Source organism: Onychostruthus taczanowskii, unplaced genomic scaffold (genome assembly GCF_017590055.1).
Source record: "Onychostruthus taczanowskii isolate IOZ18803 unplaced genomic scaffold, ASM1759005v1 scaffold11, whole genome shotgun sequence".
NCBI lineage: Eukaryota > Metazoa > Chordata > Aves > Passeriformes > Passeridae > Onychostruthus > Onychostruthus taczanowskii.
In genome coordinates, this window is record NW_024497629.1 from 13906225 (window position 1) to 13927290 (window position 21066).

General features: G+C 38.3%; 1 protein-coding gene across 9 annotated transcripts in view; it reads left to right on the top strand.

Moving 5' to 3' along the window:
• FBXO25 (F-box protein 25) overlaps positions 1–16989 on the top strand; it is a 33851-nt gene extending 16862 nt beyond the window's left edge. For 2 of the 9 annotated variants that reach the window (XM_041421291.1, XM_041421344.1), the window contains 6 exons: positions 990–1083; positions 1805–1989; positions 3859–4041; positions 6194–6337; positions 10360–10386; positions 12907–14148. In XM_041421291.1, the coding sequence (XP_041277225.1) occupies positions 990–1083; positions 1805–1989; positions 3859–4041; positions 6194–6337; positions 10360–10386; positions 12907–12996 (723 nt within the window). In that variant the 3' untranslated portion in view covers positions 12997–14148. Of the gene's footprint in view, positions 1–989; positions 1084–1804; positions 1990–3858; positions 4042–6193; positions 6338–6986; positions 9282–9327; positions 10111–10141; positions 10387–12906; positions 14149–14473 lie in introns of those variants that run through there. The other 7 variants (XM_041421300.1, XM_041421355.1, XR_005953900.1 and 4 more) reach the window with 6 other exon arrangements.
• Positions 16990–21066: the final 4077 nt, after the last annotated feature.

Sequence of the window (21066 nt, forward strand, 5' to 3'; positions counted from 1 at the left end):
CTGCTCCATGCTTTCCCTTTCCAGTGTGTTGAGAACACTTGTTCTGAACTCATAAAGTGCAAATTGCAAAGCTCAGTGCCACACCTCTAAACATTGCAATTGTGTCACAACATCAAAGTCTCTCATAATAAGAGAACATTTTTTGTTGAAGAGCTAATGGTTCTTATCACCCACAAAACTTAATCTGAAGTATAAAAGCAAATGTACCAGAATGGAGCAAGGGCTGCCTCTAGTAGCTATTGCTTGGCATTCATGTGTGGCAAGAACTTAAGCTGTTGTAATTGTTTTGCCCTGAACCATTGCCACCGTTCTTGTAACTTTTTTTGCTCACAGTGGTTTCAGAGACAGATGTGTGGACAGCTAGGAGATTCTTACCATAATACTTAAGAGAAAGTTACTGACATGGTTTGTACACTGCTCATTATTAGATTTCTGTGGTTTATTCTACCAGGGACATGAGTGTAGGTCTAATACAGAAAGTGGTTTTGCCTAGTTTAGGCAAAATACGGTATCTCCTCTCCATGAGTAGAAAGTAGCGCACTAAATCCATCACGCTTCAGTTTGACTAGTATAATACTTTCACTCATAAGCTGTAATTCTGGTAACTGGTATCAGTTCAGTGTGATGTTACTGGCCACCAAATGTGTCAGGGATTTCAGGACCCAGCCACATCCAAGTTAACATTTGTGTTTGTGAGCCCCCGAAATAAACTCTGTTGCTTCACTACAGCTCATAAAGTATATCATGTGCTTTGCTAGAGATAAGCATTTGTACAGTATTTTGAAAACCTGCATCCTTCAGAAACTGTTCATGGGATGCCAGTGGGAATGCTTAAAGCTTTCCACGTCTTACTTTGTCTTCTGAAATCTGTAGTAGTATTTTCACAAAATGCCAATGCAGGCTGTTTTAGGGGAGTGTATGCACTAAATGTGCATTTAAAACCATCCTTTACTTCTGTCATTCTTCTGACTTCTAATTTTTTGTCATAGCTGTTGCAGTTAATTGCAAAATCCCAGTTAACTTCACTGAGTGGTGCAGCACAGAAGAACTACTTTAACATTTTGGACAAAATTGTGCAGAAGGGTAAGACCTAGAAATATGTAATCTAACTGTTCAGATTTAATTGCTGTAACTAAGCTATCAACTGATTTTTTTTTTTGAGTCGTATTACCATTTTTGCATTGTAAGACATAGTAATAGCATTCTTAATTATACCAGGTTTCATACTTCCCATCCCATGATTGCAGTAAGTTACTTTCTCTTTGTTATTGAATAAAGTCTATTGAAACAGGTTGGTGAAATTGTGACATTTAGATTCTATTCAAAAACTATTGGTTGCTTTTAAATTATACTCCTCACAAAATGCGAAAGCTTTTAGGTTAATAAAATTTTTGGATTTCAGTTTGCATGATGTACTGAGACTCAAAAAACATACATTTTGATTATTTTAAGAAAACACCATTACATTATATTGATTTTTTTTTTCTGGTATCCACACTAAATGGAGATATACTGTCTGCTTTGAACTGAAAAAATTGGATTTATACCTACCTGTTTAGCATTTAGCTTATTAAATGCATAGCATGAGTTTTTGCATCAAATCTGCCTGTGAGATTGTTCATTATTGATCTTGCACATAAGGAACAGCACCAATGAATGTCAGGGTGGGAATTAGGGCAGTTGTTTGTACACAAACAGTTGAGTTGTAATTAATTCATCTAAAAAAGGAGTGTTGATTAGCTTGAGCTATTAGCTTGGTTAACTCTGTCAACCCAAATTGTATTGGCTTTGTTTTGTTTTCCAGTTATGGAAGACCAATATAATCCACGATTGATCAAAGATCTTCTACAGGATCTGAGTTCTACTCTCTGTATACTGATTAGGGGAGTAGGAAAATCTGTGTTGGTAGGCAACATCAACATTTGGATTTGCCGATTAGAAACTATCCTTCTGTGGCAACAACAATTAAAAAATCTTCAGATGAACAAGGTATATTATTAAATCATTAATTAATATTTGGGGGAGGGGAATTATGTTGAATATTGCATGAGGATTTGTAAGTGAACCAAGTTTCAAATATATTTTAAGCAATTTTACTTGTTTTGTTTTATGAAGAAGTAATGTGAAATTAACTCACTGGCGTCAGCTTGATTTTCTAATGTATTAATAGCTTTTCTCTAGTGAAAGCTGCTACAGTGTCTGTACTGCTGCTTTGTAGTAGAGATGTGTAGATAAAACTGTTTTTCTCACTCAAATAAGTTAAAAAAAAATTGTCTCTAGCTTGTCAGATAAACATGGGGGGAAAAGCCCCAATTTTTAGTTCCAAAATAAATTTTCTACATCTGAAGAAATAAAAATCTAAAAGACATTTTGGAGGTGTATCAACTGAAGTAGCCATTTTACAGATTTATTCATTAGCACAGTAGCTTTTGTAAAAAAAAAAAAAAGATAATGACTTCAGCATTTGGTTTCTCCTCATGTCACTGTGTTCAAAGCATGTGGTATGCACTGTTCCAGGACTTTATAGTGGAAACTTCTGATGATAAGCAGACAATTTTTTAATCTGACTGGCTTACTCCTGGAAGAAATCCTGTAAGATATTGCTCACTATAAAGTCATACAAGTGTTTTATCTATTGGCTTCCAGCTGTGAAATTTTGAAATTGTCCTTCCTGTGTGAGCTGGCTATCTGAATAAACCAGCTACTTTTGGAATAGAAGGAGAACTGAGAAACCTGGTCTCAGCAGTTTCCATGCAGCAGGCAACCACAGCACAGACACTTCTGAGACAGTGCAGTTGCTGCTGTGCTTGTTCCCTTCCCTTGGAGCTGTTTTACACTGGCTGGAGTAGCCCATGAGGAATCTTGCATCTGTAGTGCTCACATAGTCATTCCTCAGCAGAGGAATGCTGCTGCTCCAGCGGTGCTTGTACCAGATGACTCTATGGGAAGTCTGGTCTACAAGCAAGGTGAATGGTTGGGAAGAAAGCAGACAGAAATGTGAGCCCATGGGTGCAGCAGGGCTGCTGTGCTGCCACCACCTTGTGACAGGGCAGCTCTGCTCCCTGGGGCTGGCACTGCCCGTGCTCCCTCCCTGCCAGCTGGGACACAGCTTGCAGCCTGCTGGGCCTCTGCCACCTGGCACCGTGGGCTCCAGCTTTAGCCGTGTAGGAGCTGTGCTGCTGCTTACCCCACTGCAGTTCACAGAGGTGTAGAGTCTTACTGAAAATGTTCTCAGTGCTCTCACCTGTCGTCTCTGCAGATCTTCTCACTTATAAATTAGGGGGAGCTAGACTTCAGAAATTATCCCACTCTCTTCTGCCCCTAACTTGCAAAATGCTTTCATTTTGTATCTCTGGTCTTTAGTCCTGTATCCTATATTCTATTCTGTACTCTAGTTGGCTTAAGACAAGTTGATATGTGCTTTGTTTGTTAATAAAAATTGAGAAACTATAGTATCCAACAAGTTAGAATTAATTGGTTCATGCCTTTCTTATAGTTAAGGGTTTAGCACAATATAGATGGAATTGACTAGATTATAGTTTTCAAGATGGCATAATATTTTGAGAGAACAGAAGTGTTTCAAAAATGATTTGAAATTTAAATAACAAATTTAGGATATGTTTATTTTAACAGTAGGAAAGCTATGAATTATAAAGCTTACAGTTTGTTGCTTCTGTACATTAACTTAAATTTCCAACAGCGGTTGGAAATAATTGTAGGCAAGCATTAACCATAGATTTTATTCAATTATTTGAAAAAACTAAACTGAGACCCAAGATTTCTCTAAAGTAAAGAATCTTATTTGTACTTTATACTGTCATGTTTTTGTAGCTAAAAGTCTTGAACTCTTATTTCCAGCAAGTCAACAATGGACTCACACTTAGCGATCTCCCTCTCCATATGCTGAATAACATCTTATACAGGTTCTCTGATGGCTGGGACATTATTACTTTGGGTCAAGTGACCCCAACTTTGTACATGCTTAGTGAAGACAGACAGTTGTGGAAAAAACTCTGCCAGTACCATTTTGCAGAAAAGCAGGTAATAAACTGTCTTTTTTGTATAAATGTAGCTTTTTTGATATCATATACTAATAATGAAGCATGAACTTGTCTTTTTTGAGATGAAAGTGTATAGTTGTGCAGTAGTCATGAGTATTCTCTGTATTTGGGGCTTGATTCCTCCTAAATGTTCAATTCAGTATGCCTGTGAGTTTAGGATAACTCCTGAGCTGTTTCCTTGCATTATTTTTGAAAGTGAATGCAAGGAAACAGCCCAGTAGTTATCTTAAACTCACAGACATACTGAATGCAATATTTAGTAGGAATCAAGCCCCAAATACAGAGAATATTCATGATTACACATGATTAGTGATTGCAAGATGGGCTTTCTAAAAAACTGCCTGGCCAGTGTTGTAGAGGATACCTCTAAAGTCTTCCTCTGAAGTAGAGCTTGCTTTACCAACCAAGGAGACAGACAGGTTTCTCAGACTTTTAAGCCACATGATAATTCTGGAGAAGCCAACTTGAATCTTTGCTAAGAAGATAAGAACAAATGCTTTGAAATTATTAACAGAAAGAGAAGCAGTACTTTCCTGTCACTTCCCCATAAAGAGCATTAAATTAATCTAGGAATGACTCCAGAACTGTCTTCATTTTCTGATGTTAATAAATGCTGGGAAAAAGTCTGACTAGGTGAAAATAAATCTAAGGAAGTGGAAGGTACCTCATCAGAGCTGAGGAAGAACTTCTGAAGCCTAATACATTCTCTACTGGAGGAAGCCAAAGTGCCCCTTCTTAAATCTGGCAGGTTGAAGTTGCTTGGTGACTACCAGATTAAGTATTATTGTAATGGGGAAGACAGAACTGAAGCTCAATTAACTCATGCACCATTGACCCAAATAAGATTTTTGTGTGTGTGTGTGTGAGATGAAAGGTTTTAGAATTAACTGTGGAAAAAAATAGACAGACAGAAGCAAACTGAAAACCCATCTTCAGAAGCAGCCCAGAAGAATTCAAGGTGAAGTTACAAGGATAACAAATTTAAGCTTATGTAGCAGTTGAGTGGATTTTGAGGGTAGATGAGGTAAGCTCTATTGAACAGTGACAAAACTGATTAGAGAGGAGCTTTTTATACTAGGGTAATGCAGGGAGAAAGATCCTGAAGGGTTTCAGTGAAATTAGCTGTCCCTGTGCCCCATAAAGTACTCTTGTACACAGTGTTTCCAGTGTGTTCCTGAATGTTCACATTTAATTTCTTACTAAGTTATTATCTAATGATGTTCCCATATCTGGTTAAAAGTGTACTGGCTTAATAAGCCACAGAATCACATGATGTTGGTTTTTCTGTCCCCTGCAGTGTGTGTGTTGAGCCATTGAAACAACCGTGAAAACATAATTGATATCTGAAGAGAATTTTTGGAAAAAAATGAGCCATTATGAAACAAAATAAAGTGTAGCTGAAATCAGAAAGGCAGTTCTATTCTCTCCCCATTCAGGAATTGTCTTCTGAATTAAGAAAGCACTCAATGTATTAGCATTAATCCACACTGAGTGGAACAGAAGTCTTTTATAATACATACTTAATAAACCTTGTCTGTCTCTCAAGCTGGGGAGAAATAGCTGTTGTACGGCAGCTAATCTTTATGTGCAGATTAGGTCCTCAAGAAGTACATCAATCACTGATTATTGCTATCCTTCTAGAGAGATCACAACCAAATGTAAAAAATAAACATGTGTATGTTTTTAAAATTAAAGAGCTTTATTTAAATCCATATTACTTTAACAGAAAACCATTATCTGCAGTGCACAATCATGTTTTTAAATCTCATTCCTGAGTGGTTTGGGTTTTTTTAGAAGGATAAAATTAATTACTTACAACTCTAAATACTGTTTTGTTAAATGCTTCTTGACTATAATTAGAATAATTTTGAGACAGTAGAATTAGATCAGCTGTGTATGGCCTAGTTTTTCTTGGCAAATATGCACTCTCCTATTTTTAGTGTCTGCCTTCCATCTTTTTTGTGGCCAGATCTCTGTCACTGCTTTGCAGAGATGTATGATGTCATAATATTGACTTCAAACAATTCTAGTTACAAAACTTCAGTTTAACTACCTTCCCCCCCCATCTTCCCCTGTCCTTTGCCTGAATTGACTACAACAATTTTAAAGGAAGATATTAATTTTATGTCTAGTTTTGTAGGCATTTGATTCCATCAGAGAAAGGTCACATTGACTGGAAGCTGATGTACTTTGCACTTCAGAAATATTACCCAATAAAGGAGCAGTACGGGGACACCTTGCATTTCTGTCGACACTGTAGTATTCTGTTTTGGAAGGTAAGAGCTTTGGAACAGACAATCAGAAATAAGTTCAAACAGCTACTGGTGATCATCTGCAAGGGAAAATATTATGGTCATCTTATCAGTTTTCTCATGTGAAAGGTGATTAGATAATATCTAACTTGAAAATAATATATAAAACTTCCATGTAAAATCTGTGTTAAATTCTGAAGTTGTTCTTAATCTTGACTTCTTATTTCTTGCTATCTGATAACCCCAATACTTAGAATTGCAATGAAAAGTGTCATGTGGAAAGAGTTATTCTGTCTACTTTTATTAATTTCTTCTTATGGAAAGTTGTGAGGGACTAGTCTGAATTTAGTGTTTTTAATGATGCCATGGTAGCCAATACATGTCTAATGAGAAATAATTACTACATTTTTCTTACCACATTGCTAAAGAGCTCTGTATTTTTATAATTTTGCTTGTGTCCCATAGGAAGCTTGGAGGAATGTTTAAAACTTCTTCCAGAGTGTGTTTTACCCTGGTTTTGAGGTTTACCGTAAGGCATATGTTGTCTTACAGGATGATTTTAATTTCAGTAGGGCATTCTCCTCTTTAACGTGTGTGATTACTTAATCCTGTTTTGCTCTGTGTTGTACTGTAACAGAGCCTTCTAGTTAGTGACACTTCTTTAATTTTACAGCTGGAAGATCAGATATGGGTACTGTCAAGTGGACAACAAAGAGCAAGAAATGTTTGAGAAATCTTGGAAAATACTCATATTACTCATATTCTAAATAACGTAAATTAGTTGGTCTTGTGTCACCTTTCTGTGATTTTTATGAGAAGTTGTATGTCAGTGTGAGGCTTTTTAATTTTCCTTCAAAAAACCTAGGCTGTTTAGCAGAATAAGCGAAATCCTGCTAGAAATAGCATGTTCCTTAATGATGTGATCTTGAAGTTGAGTATTTTTGATACCATGGGAGCCTTTCCAGGTAGTAAGGTTTTGCAAAATTAAAAGTAGGAAAGCAGGTAGCCAGAATTGGCTTCTACTGCGAAAAACCTGGGCATTTTCTGAAGGATCTGTATCAAAAATGACTAAGAACTTTCATTACAGTAGAATAAGTCTTTAGCATGTAGCTCAATATGTAGGTTAAAGCCTCTCTCTGAAAGGGGAAGTTTCAAAGGTGCATTTACATGGGCATTTGTGGTACGAGATTTCTCTGGATTGCCTGCCATCACTGTGTAGAGTTAATGCTTTCTACACTAAATATCTCTCATTTTGATCTTAGTGTAATTAAAAAGTACAAATGTCTAATATTAGGAATTACTCTGAATGTGTTTGGAATGAAATGTTAAACTCTGAGATGGTGGGACAGTAAGAGGCAGTGAACCTGTGCAGGTTGCAGTAGTATTCCAGTAGGAGGTTATAGCAGTCAAAGTGACAAGACAGCTGTTCCAACCTACTGCTGGAATAATAGGGCTCATTTTGGACTTTTAAATTCTTTGAAACACAGCACAGGAAGTTTATAAAGGTACTTTGGACTGATGAGCAGTACCTCCTAGATCACCATTCCAGTGCTGCCTCATCCTAGAAATTTGGGCAGGTCTTAAAGTGACAGCGCAGTTATAGATTGGTTGTGTGCTTCTGCACAAAAATACTGGAGCAGGTGTTTGGGATCAGCTGTTTCAACAAGAGCACAGTCAACAGATTGAGGAAAGCCATTATCCCTTTTCATGCAGCACTCATTAGACCATCTGGGATGCTGCAGCCATGAGGCCCCCAGCACAAGGGAGGTACTGATAAGCTGGGTGAAGTTCAGGTGAAGTTCAGGGTGATATAATCACCCTGAAGTTCAGGGTGATATAATCAGGGAGGCTGGAGGACTTGCCATGTGAGGAGTGGCGAAGATTGCTTCAGGGGGACATAAGAGCCTGCCACGAGGACAGCCAAGCAAGGGAACAGTGTGACCATAGAGCTGATGAAGTTTCCATCCTTGGATGTGATCAGGAACTGATTGGATGAAGCTCAGAGCAAACTGTTCTGATCTCACAGCTTAGCCTGCTTTGAGCAGGAGGCTGGGCTAGAGGTGCCTAGAGGCTGCTGAGGTGCCTCTCAGCCTCATCATTCTGTGAGCCGACATTGCAGTATTCCTTCTCTAGCCTTGGTGACTAAGCCTTGTCTCTGTCTTAAAGTAAATGATGATCAGGCAGAAATGGATTGTTAAATTAATTGATTTATGCATAATTAGCACCCTTATTGGCAGGGACATCTGAAATACTGTCCCTCTTTTTTCAGGGCAGTGTGGCTCAAGTAGTGCTGTCACTCAGTTATATGGGGAAAAAAATAGTGCTTTTTTTTCAGACACTTGTCTGTATCCTTTCCCAAGCTTGCTAAAGAGAGGTGAGAAATAAAGCAGGGGTGAGGGGCAAAGGGACAGGAGCTACTTTATTAATTCTAGATAAATCCTGTTCTAGGTGAAAGTATTCCTTAATCAGAACTTCTGTCAGGCTTTGAAAATTTATTCAAGCTTCAGTATTATCCTTGATTATAAAAATTCTTAAACTAAATGTGTGAGTACTTGGCATACAATTATATCTGTAATGAATAGCAAGAAAAATCCAAAATAAACAAAGCAAAAAAAAACCAACAAAAACACTACCACCAAATCCAAATTCTAAAAGAGAAATCACAATTACTACAGAGGAAAGGTAAAAAGTGTTTGAGTCTTGAAACAAATGGAAGCACTGTAGTCTTGAGAAAGCTGATAATATGTAAAAATTTTGTTTCTTTGTTTAATGGTACAATTCAGAAGTCAGGCAACTTTTGTTTCCAAGGTCATTCAGAAGAACTTCAGGCAGAGCTGAACACTTCTTCATAAGACATCTATTTTTATTTTTCTTCTTTCATTAAATATGGGAATAGTTGCAGAGAAAAAAGTGCTAAAGCAATCAGGGCATGAAGAAGACTAGGAGTGATTAATTTATCTTAACTCAGTTGTGCTAACAAGGAACTGACTGCTCTCCATAAATTCTTTTTGTAGACAGAGAATGGAAATTATTTACACTAAGGGACATCCTTGATGCAAGTAAATTGTAGTTTTGGGTAAGCATGCTGAGAATTAGGAGTTTCTAAGAACCAAAGCCACAAGGGTCTGATACAGCCCAAAAGCACAGGACTAGCTAGTGATGAGAAGAATTTTCAGCAATTTATGAAATTGATAATATAATGTAATTGCTGACAATGTGAAAGAGCTACTCCAAAGGAAATTCTTGGAGCCCTCTGTTTTGTGTTCTTTTCAAAGAAGGCCTTGCAAAAGCAGGAACTGATGGCCACTGAATTGAATTATCTATTGAACTGTTGAAGTAGGGAAATTACTTTTCACTTTTTCAGTATACTATAATAATCATAATGGGTTTTTAACAAATGTTTAAGATTTTTTCAGGAAGAGGCATTTGTATTCCTTGTCTAAAATCTGTAACCGAAGTCAATTTATATATAGCACATAGGAGTCTCCTAAGTTCTTTGTTGGAAGTACAGTGACTTTTGAACTCTTCTGTGTTAGGAGGGAGTCATAGGAAAATTTTCATACTGAACATCTCTTTTCAAAATTACTTCTTGCTAAAGGATTTGTCCATGATGAAACTGAAAAAAACCACATAATTTCAGTAATGCAAAAGAAAAGACTAATTATTGTGCTATGTCTCTTGAGTGTTTTCATGTATACTATTTCCTCTGTTCCAATAGGCACCACTGCAGTTGTGGCAGATTCTTTTATTTTCCTGAGCTTATTTAGTAGCACTTTTAGGTTATCTCAGACATGGCCACAGAAGCTGAAATATCTTTTCTTCTTTCAGTTTCCAGGGCTTCGTGAAAACAGTGTAATCACATAATACTCGGTTATAGTCTTCTTGCCACTTGGGCTGATTTTGGTTCTCACAAAACTGCTTGTGATTTGCCACAAGAATTAAAGACATTTTCTAAATGGCTTATCAACCTTGGCTTAAATAAACCTTAACTCTGCTTCTTTTACTTTATGGCTCTCCTTCCTGCTTCCTTCTTCACGATTTCAAAGGACTACCACCTTGCTTTGTTACTCCAGGTATTTCTTGTGTCTCATCTGTCTTCATTGCTGACTGTTCCATAATGTCAAAGTGAATAATGTGTTCCTTTCTAATTGTCTGATGCTCTTTGTTTTGATTTTTCTTTCTGCACATCAGTTCAGCAGCAGGAATAGTTTTCTTGTTCCCTTTTAGATAAAGGTAGTGATGACTTCCCGTCTCAGCTTTTCATCATTTTGTATTTTATTATTGCCATATTCCCTCTTAATGCCATTTAAACTAGGAGCCATAATTCAATTTCTAATGAGCTTAGGTGCCAGTGGGATCAGACAGATTTTGCTAAGAAATAGGTTTCTCTGCACTCAGTGTTATTGTAAACTGTTTTCTGCATTCCCTGATGTATTTAATTCAGTACTTAAATCTGAAGAGTAACATGTACCTCAGATAACTTTCATACAAAGGTACGAAAATTGATTTTATTGCACTTGGAATGCTGTAGTCATATTTTCTTTTATTTCTGAACAGAAATTCCCTAAAAAAGGCTGCATGTGACTTGAGGTAGCCAAGGGAAGCAATTATATTGTTGCCTTCTGAATGAAGAAATGGTGAAAATACTTTTACAGAGCTTCTTAATGTCTAGCTATGCTAGATTTTGGGGAAAACGACTACATTTGCCAGTAAACACTCCTCCTGGGGAATTTTCTTCTTACTTTGAAGGAAGTCTGCCTTAGCTTTGAAACTTTGAAATCAAATTATTTTAACACTTTGTTAAGTGTTTTTACTTTATTATTTAGTTCATTATTCCCATGAAAATGTATTTCTCTCAAAATGAGGAATATTCATAATTAAAAGAAAGCTGTGAGTCTTCTTTTTGGTCCTCACCGCTTTTTTCACTGTAAAATTTATATTATTTTCAATAACTAAAAACACCAATAACTGATCTCTGAGATTTTTATTGCACCTGTAATTCCCGACTGGGTAGAAGTTTCAGACATGCTTTTATAATGATATGCAGAAAAAGCAGCATGTTACAAACTCAGTTTAAAATATTCAGGAATACAAAGAAGAAAGAGGATAAACCCTACCTTTTTCACAGAATTGAAATTCTGATGGTGTTTTTTGCTGGAAACTAGGAAAGTAATGACATGACATTGACATGGCAATGGATAGAGAAGATAATAGTCCATTAGCAACTACCTTTAAGTGTTTTCTGGAGTGGTGCAGATCTTCCTTGCAGATGTCATCTCAAGATGAAGGTGTTAAGTTTAACACTTCTGATTTTGGTCTTGGTCATCTGTTCTTTCTCATCTGCAGATTCCCCCAATAGGCAGTGTAAAACTGGGTCTCTTTTTTTAATGTGTGTGTTTGTCTTTCCCTCTGTGTCATGAATCTATAAACTGTTTCTCAGGTGATGTTAAAGCAATTATTAAAAAGAGTGCGAGATGAGGAGGTGATACCTCCTGATGTATTCTTATAGTCCTCCACAGACTTAATGGGAAAACATAGATAATAAATCTGGTGGGTAACAATTTTCACTGGAAAAGCTGAGCAGTATTTAGAATATATTTCACCTGGTGCATTTTGGTGCTGCAAAGACTTTGGGTAGGAATGTGGCAGTGAGAAAAAAAATCACTTAAAGGTTTTTTCCTTCTATTAACTGAGTTGCATGTAATTTCATTCCCTGTGGAAACAAAAGCAATGAGGACCATAGTAGTCTGTAATCTCTTTGTCATGTATTTATTTAGTTTTCTTGCCTCATGTGGTGCATTCACCAGCATTGGTGGAAAAGGGACAGAAACTCCTTAAAGCCTGGTGAGGACACTTCTGAGCCTTACAATAACACTGACAAGTTTTTTTTAACTTTTCCATTGAACTATCTGGGAACTTCTCATTACACCTCTGCATTTCCCTCATTTAGGGGGTTTTAATAAGATGCAAACCACAACTTTTTGTTTAAAGAAGAATTTGAATCTTAAGTAATTGGACAGGTCTGCTGAGGTCAAATTTCTGTAAGAGGAAAGAAAGCACTGCAGGCTTAGTGCATTTGTAATGACAAAGCCTTTCCATTCTGTCTTACTTCTCTATTCCTACCTTGCCTAGGTGCCAACTTCTGTTTTAAGGCAGTGCTTTCATTTCACTTGGGGGAAAGGTGGGCATGAAAGATTAGGGGGAAAATGTAGCAAGGTAGAAATGCTTTTAAGATTGGGAATTCAAACATGCTGTTCAGGTTTTTTGAGGAAATATCTGCTGCCCATCTTTTTCAAAGGAAGGGACTAATTTTCCCCCAGAGCAGTAGATGACTTCAGGTTTTGATTAAATAGATAATTTAGGTTCAATAAAGCTGGTGCCTTTTTGCCTTTTTGTTATGCTTATCAAAAAATAATGAATAAGGAAGATGATACTTTTTCAAGGGCTCTGGCTCAGGTTCTGATAGAAGGAGAGAATTGCTTTGGGTTTGGTTTTTTTATTGTTTTGTTTTGAGTTTTTTTCCCCTAAATTGGGGGTGAAGGGAGACTGAATATAGAAAGAGAACTTACTTCTTTTTCTCCTTCATTTCTCAGGATACAGGACACCCCTGCACAGCCAGTGACCCAAACACCTGTCTCATGCCAGTATCTCCTCAGCATTTTATTGATCTCTTCAAATTCTGAGATGTTCAGTAGCTGTTCTCCTGTGTTTGTGGCCATTTTTGTGAAGAGTCAGGCAGGATATGTTATGCTTTTTGTGCAATATATTTAAGTGTAATGTTTTATTGTAGTTTAAATAAATATATGGGGGAGATTATCAGAGAGGTTCATTTGGTATATTGTTTTTGTGCAGAATAGCAAGGAGGAAAGGAGAAACATTAAGAAAATTTCGTTGTCAGGAAATCTCCAGTGGACTTTTTTTTCAAGTCCAAGAAAGACCACTTTAATCTCAACTTTAAATCTGTGCTTTCGACGCCTTAATAGTTTGTTAAAATTATGTAGGGGAGTTTTGAAAATTTCATGGAAGAATTAAACTACTCTTGCAGGGACCAAAGGAGGGGGTTTTTTGTTAATCCTTCTTTCAATAAGCCATGGTTTTCAAAACGCCTCCATATAATTTGCACTATTATAAAGAACAGGCCAATATTCTCTTAGACTCTTACTGCGTTACGAAGGTGGCATTTGTTATTAGGAGCTAGTGAGTAAAATATAACTGTGGTTATATCTGCTGTTGAACCTACATGAATGAAGGAAATCAACCAAGTTTTGTACATACATTATGCAAAAATATTTATTTTTCTTAAGGACTTTATTAAACATTTAACATATCTTAGCACATCTTGCAGAACTCATGAGACCAATCTGGGGCTACTGGAAATCTTTCTGATAGTAGCTACAGCCTTCATTTATACTGTTTGGAATGTCTACAAGTGCAACTGCATTAATTTCATCTTCTAAGAAGAAGACATTATTGAAATTTAATGAGGATGGAGTTGCTTGTTCCTAGACTGGTACAGTGGCAGAGCACTGTGCTACCAACTGAGGTTCTAACCTGACAAGCTATGGGAAACACTGAAAGTCAGTCTGAGCTGGAGCACCTTCTGCCAAGTTAATTAGATGATAAATTCTCCAGGAAGCAATTTTTTTTCTGTCCTGTAGAACAAAATAAATTGCTTGGCTTAAGCAGGTAAAGGAAAAATTGTGAAAGTTTTGGATTTGTCAGTGAAATTTAACAATATGTAATGTACAGAAAAAATAAATCATGTACCATATTCTGCACTTGCTTACTCTGAATCCAGTTTTGTACAATGTAATAAATCATGTTTTTATCTGTTATTCCTGGAAGCCTCTGGTGCATAGAGACGAATCCATTTGAATTGTGTAAGATCTTTCTGTAACCTGTTGTCCATAGTAATTGGTAATGGAATGAGAAGCATACAAGCAGTCCTAGTGCTGTTGCTTTAGTAGTTTGTTGTATTAGCCCTTTTAGTAATAGCAGAGCTGGGCTTGTTAATAGGCTGCACAAGAAGAGGAGAATATTTATGTCCTCAAGAACTAGTTTTATGTTAACTTAAATCTTTGATTGAACTGAATTGCAGATTTTTGTGGATTTTTCAATACAGGGTTTTGTGGATTTTTCTTTTTCTTTCTTTCCATGCAGGTGTTGGCTGTGGTGAAAGTAATGGTCAGGTGTGGATCCAAGGACCTCCATTCTTGTTCCTGTTCATTCTGAGCATTGCTGCAAGCCTTGCTTTCCCAGCCAAGTACTGCTGCAGCCACTGGATTTGTTCAGGACCCAGCAGCCCTTCTTTAACATCAATTTGTACCCCATTTATTTAATTCCTGTAACAGCTCAGATGCTTTCCTGTCTGTGACCTCAGTAACCCTGACAATGGCTGGTGGTGGCTGACATCCACTAATCACTCCTTTAAGATTTGCTACCCCGCATAAAACTTGCTGTAAGTATGTGGATGCTTTCTCTGAGAGCTTGAAGGAAAGGTTTTAAAGCTAGTGGATTGATGCTGCTGTGAGCTCTTCCCCCTCGTGCTGAGGGACTGTGCAGAAGCACCCCTCCTGCAGACAGAGGGCAAAGCTCTTACACTGTGACCTGAGAGATACCCAGCACTCAAAAGACAAATAAGGTGGCAGCTGGGTGAAAGGTATTAAGAGACCTGAGAGGAAACCTCTCTCCTAGCCATTTAACTGAGGAGGGAGAGAAATGACTTTAAGGTCTTATAAGCCATTTTAAGACAGGTTTGGAAAAAGTCAGTGTCTGTAATAATTTTCATGTTCAACTTGGTGCCCACCAGGACCCCAAGGCCCCAAAGGCAGTATTGTGGCTTTTTAAACATTTCTTCTGGCTAAGAGATATGCACAGAAGTGCTGAGAAGCATTTCAGTTCAAGTTTATTTAAGAAATCTTAAACTCTGAGTGTGGAATCACATTGTCATGAGTGGTGTTGCAAGCTTTTAACACTGGCAAAACTGAGTTTTGGAAACAGTTCCACAACTCATTAAATATTTAGTGAATGTGTTGCTTAGACTTAAGGCAAATAAGAGCTTGATTAAGAGTGACTGTGTGATGTGAGGTCATTGGATACATGAGAAGATAACTTTCAATTGTGTTACTTAAGCAAAAAAGCTAAGGCAGTGATTTTGATGATAGGGTTGGTGGTGGTTGAGTTTTTGTGTCGGTCTGTTGAGTTTTTTAATTTAAATCACATAAAAAATGGGGAAATGATTTCACCTTCAGGACAATAATCTTTAATACCTCTCCTGAAGCACAGAAAATATTTTGACAGCCTGAATTCATCATCTTTTCCTTTACTCCAGCACTTTCTCATGTAACCTAAAGCACTGTGACCATGAGAAATGTTATGACTTAACGTGAAACCTCTGCTCTTTGGCCTCCTGTGTGCTGCTGTCCTAGGAGGAAGAGCAGGCACTCTCCCCTTCAGCAGAAAGGTGCCTTGAAATGTGTTCTAAATATCTGAAGCAGAGGTTCCTTTTTCTTTGGGGACAGCTTTTGTCCCCAAACCTGGATCTCCTTATGGACAGCTTCTGCAGTGGCAGTGCTAGGAAATCATGTTTTAACTGTGGCACCTCCATGATCACTTCCCAATCCTGGGTGATTTGGCTTTTAGTGAATTCTAGTCCTGAGAATAGCAGTTCAAAGGCAATCAGGATATTCACTGCCATATTCCACAAGGAGCTTGAAATTACAATTTTGAAAAACAAGGTCTCCCCACTCCCCAGTCACTGCTTCCCAAACCTGTCTCTGAGAGACTCCTGCCCTTTTTTATTACTTTCTCTCCCAACAGTTTTGTTCACCTATTTCTGGGAAAAGACATTCTGCCACGGACCTTTTCTAAGAGCACTTTGTGAGCCTTTTTCCTTGGAGTTTCCTTGGAGTCAGAAAGCACTGAGGCTCTTGCCTGGAAAAAACAAAGGAGTTGGACCTTGCTCTTTCTTTCCCCCTGTTCCCCTTCCTGAGAAATGCATTAAGTTGCTTTAGGAGAAGGAAGAAGCTGAACTCCAGAAAAACACCAAGCTCAAACCAAGAGTTCTCTACTAGCACTAGCATTAAAAGACCAGTGGCCTTTCTGCAGTCTAGAAGGCAGAAGCAATGATGGCTAGCAGGAAGGAGAGGGTAGGATGGGGAACAGTAGCACAACGTTTTGGATTTTATGGTGCACAAATTAGCATATTTAAAACTCCATCATTGGCAAAGAACTTAGAGGAAGGCTAGACCCTTAATATCCAACTAAAGTTCCTTGAATTGGCAGATAGTTAGGTACCTGCAATAAATAAATCAATATCAAATATTTGGAGACCATTATTAAATTAGAGTTCAGAATATTGAAATATTAGCTAATTATGCTATTTTCTTGCAGTGTTTTTATATGTTCATCTGCAAGGCTCAGGTCCAAACCCTCAAAGACACTGGAACATAATTCCCAGCAAAAAATTCCTACCAAGTTCAGTAGGATGAGGGTTACCTTTAATGCTTAAAATGTCTCTGTTGAAGGACATGACAGATAAGTGGATCAGGACACGAGAGGTGAGAGTAAGGTTGGGTTTCATTCTTTTGATTCCTGTGGACCATCCTCTGTGCCACACACAGACCTGTCCATCTACCTGTCACACATGCTGGTAATGCTTATTTCCTGCAGGTTTATGCGTACATTCTTCTACAAATATGAATAAAACATCTTCAGTTTTATATCTGTTGGACTTTATAGTCATTGTGCCTTCAGCTGAAAGTTTTTTTTAATAGTTTTCAAGGTCCACATCAACAGCTGCCGCTTAATTCTAAAATTTACTTCCTTGATTTTTATATGCTTGTCCCACTTGAATGCTATTTTCCTGTAGTATTTATTGCAAAATGATAATGGAAGAATAATTTGTTTGCTGAGGTCAGTTATCATTCCCACATAATGCTCAGATATAGAGCAAAGTTCTGCATGCTGAGAGCACCTCTTCCCAATGTTTTGGTCCCCATTATTCTCACAGGCACAGCCATTATTTTTAGCCCTATTCCTACTGGAAACTTTTAAAGCTGCAATCCTGCACTCCCCTTCTGCACTCAGTGGTATCCCTTTAGAACTTGGTGAATTTCTAACAGCAATATTTCGGCAGCATTTTCACTGGAACCAGATATGCTTGACCATACTGCAGCAGCTCCTGCAGTTGCGTGTCCCAGGCTGCACTTCTCCTATTTTTCCTCACACAGCTGCACAGTGCATGCCATGCACTGTTCCTGTTCCCTCTGTGCCCTTCCCCTGCTCTCACACTGAAGCCTGACCATGTTTAAGCAGCCACTGGGCAGAAGTGAGACCACCCCTACCCAGGATGGGTGTTGCTCCTGCCCTAGTTCAGCCCCCCCATTCAGTAGATTAATCCTACCACCACTTCAGCTCTTGCTGCAAGCTGCCCATAGGCCTTCTGCTAATCCTATGTTTCTTCTGCTCCCTAAACTGACCTTCCACATTTTTCATCACCTAAGTTTAATTTATGGGCATAGTAGTATGGAATAGATCTGGAGAAGTGTTTGCTGCAAGTTGAAGAGCACCAATGCTGCAAACAATCAGAACTTGCTGTTTGTACCTGTGCAAAGTGGATGGTTTTTTCAGTTGCTCATGAAAAGCCAAAAGTCCTGGTCTTAAACTGGAACACCATGAAAAAAACACCAGGAAAAAAAGACTAGATGTGTGTTAGTTCTGATTCTCTAAGACCAAAACCCTGGCCTAATAAATATTGGTACTAACAGCTGTAGGAACATACCCAGATGTTATGGACTTACTTCTCTTTACAGTGTGCTTCATTCCTCAGTGGCAGAACACCAGCTCCTTCCCTAGTCACAGACCCTCCCCCTGTGCCCAGTGCATCCAGCACAGCTCAGGAGCTCAGATCTTGCACCATGGCCTCAGCTGCAGCTCACCCTGGCCCCGATGGTTTGCTCAGGTCACAGCTGCTCTCGGGCAGGCAGCACTGAGCCAGCCATGCTGGGCTACTGCACTTCAGGGTTAGTTTATAAAAGGAAAAAGAAGAGCGTGTATCTTTTTGATTAAGTGTCTAAAATAACCCTATGTGCAGATTTACTCCGTCTGTATGATGACTTCTGGGAATCTTGTGCTTCATCCCATCAAACAATGGTTTACTTCCCAATGGGAAGTGATGCTTGACTTGTTTTCCTTTTTTTGTCCTTATCAAATGTTGGTTGCCAAGTTCTGTCAAAATGTTCAGAAGATAAACTGTTTACAGGCACTACCTAAACTGAAGGCATTTCAGCCTAAAAGAGGTGTGCTGGTCATGAGAGAAGCACCAATCTTAACGTAATCAGGATGTCTTTGCATGTGTGACACCCCTCCTGAAAAGATAACAGACTACAAGCACAAAAATAAAAAATCAAAAGAAAAATTAATATTCATCATCTTGCATATTAGAAAACTTTAGCAGAAAAAAATAATATGCCAAGTACAGTACTTGGTGTCAGGATACATTTGCCTCCCATCTATTCTCTAGCACAAACACACACCAGTGTTTCCTCCATCCCTTAAATACCAGAGGAATTTAGCAGTGTAACCTTGTAGGGAATCGAAGACTCCTGGACAAACAAGATGGTCAAGACCTCAGCATTTGCAGGTTTCAAGGAAAAAGGTACAAGATAAAAAAGGCTAAAATACATTGCTAAATTATAGGAATATTTCTATATGAAATCTGATGTGTTTTACTGTACAATCTCAAATAATGAAACCAGCCAATTCTCTGAAAAATTACTTAAACTCAGTCTCCTCAGTACAAGGGGCTGGAGCAACTAGAAAGCAAAATATCATGATTATTTTCAGAAGTGGACAAACCAATCTCAGAAAACACAGCTGTGTGTGCACACTTTTCTATGCAAAGAACAATCATTTTTCTTTTCCAATAGCAAATTCACAGTTCAAAATGTGTCATAAAGCTTCTAGTAGTGTTATTTGGGTCTCAAGAGCATAAAAACTTAAATGCCAGCCAAGCTTCTGCCAGATTGTTATGGCCTTGAAAAGAATATTCTCACTTTCTTGTGTTTTTTAGTAATTGCTAGACACAGAATAGGAAAAATTTCTTCCCAAGTACAGAGTAGGTATTTCTTTTTTCATTACCAGTGATAACAGTCAGTAGATATCATGTGAAAAACCATCATCTCCCTACACATTTTTTACTATCATATATTTCATATAAATTCCTATTATTTATATTCCTATTTTTTATTGTTTTCATACTCTTTATTTCTTTGTAACTACAGAAGCAGCATTACGTTCTGCTATGATGCTGATGGCACTTAAATGTAATTCTCTCCTTTTGATTTCTAAACTGGCTTTTTTGCCTATATGTTTGATTCCCCGTCTTAGATGGTACAAATCACTCATGCTACCAGAAATTTTTGAGAGTGACAGTATCTAATGATACACACCTTTGCCGACTGTTGCTGGTGATAAGCCTTCTAGGAAATTACTTTTCCTCTTCACAGTACTGATTTTATTTCCCAGACACATCAGAAACAAAGAAGCAGGCGCTCAGAGCAAAGAATCAAACAAACCCCTCCAAATCAGCACAGTTTGGATGTGCAATAAACAGCGATATAACATGCACGTTCACGTTTTCAGATTGCACACAACCTACAGTTTTGTCATCCAAGATTCCCATACAATAAAAAGCATTTTGGTAAGTTTCAGAAATTGAGACAGATGCCAGACCAAATTCACCTGGCTATAGGAACACCTATGCTCAAAATTCAGCAGGGTTCTTTGCTCAGGCTCTGGAAATACAGGTCCTTCCACTTCCTTCCACCTGCCCAGCTGTGCATCTGACCTACCTGTGTCTAGTCAGCGGTGTGTCAATAGTCTTTTTTCTCCTCACTGAGAGTGTAACTTGTATGAATGACATTTTCTGCTTTAGTTACTTCACGTATTATGACAAGAAACATCTTGCCTAAATGCTCCCTGCTTGGTCTGTGTAGACAACCACAATGCCAGCAGACTGGAGTGGAAGAATGGGATTCTGACAATAAACTTCCTTCTGCAGCTGCTCCACTGGAAGCGGTGGCTTCTCCTCACGTCACACGCCAGGCCATGCAGGTGTCACCTTGTTGGGGGCCATTGTGCGCAAAGCATTTCAGGTCCTACTCTACGTGTAGCTGGGAAATCTTCAGGGAGAGAATGCTGCTCTGCCCAAGCTTTCACAACAGCCAGTAAGTTAAAAAAAAAGAAAAATACCAACAAAACCACAATATTTTAAACCAAAAAATACCAAAATATTTTTAGTTTGTTGCAACCAATGAATTCTTGCCACTGTAAAAGCAGTGTGTGATGCTTTAAATCTAGGGTGCTGCAAGTTCTGAGATGGCACGATTCACAGAGTTCAGCAAACATTGCTATCACTTCCTTGGCCATGCTCTACAGTGGTGGAAGTAACGTCACAGAATCAGAATCAGCTGAGTTGGAAGGGACCCACAAGGATTACTGAGTCCAACTCCTGTCCCTGCACAGCACCATTCCCAAGAATCACACCACGTATCCAAGGGCATTGTCCAAACCCTTCTTGAGCTGTCAGCCTTGGTGCTGTGACCACTTCCCTGGGGACCCTGTTCCAGTGCCCAAACACCCTCTGGGTGAAGAACATTTTCCTAATACCCAACCTAAACCTCCCCTGACACAGCTTCAGGCCATTCCCTTGGGTCCTGTCACTGTCAACAGAGAAAAGAGATCAGGCTCTG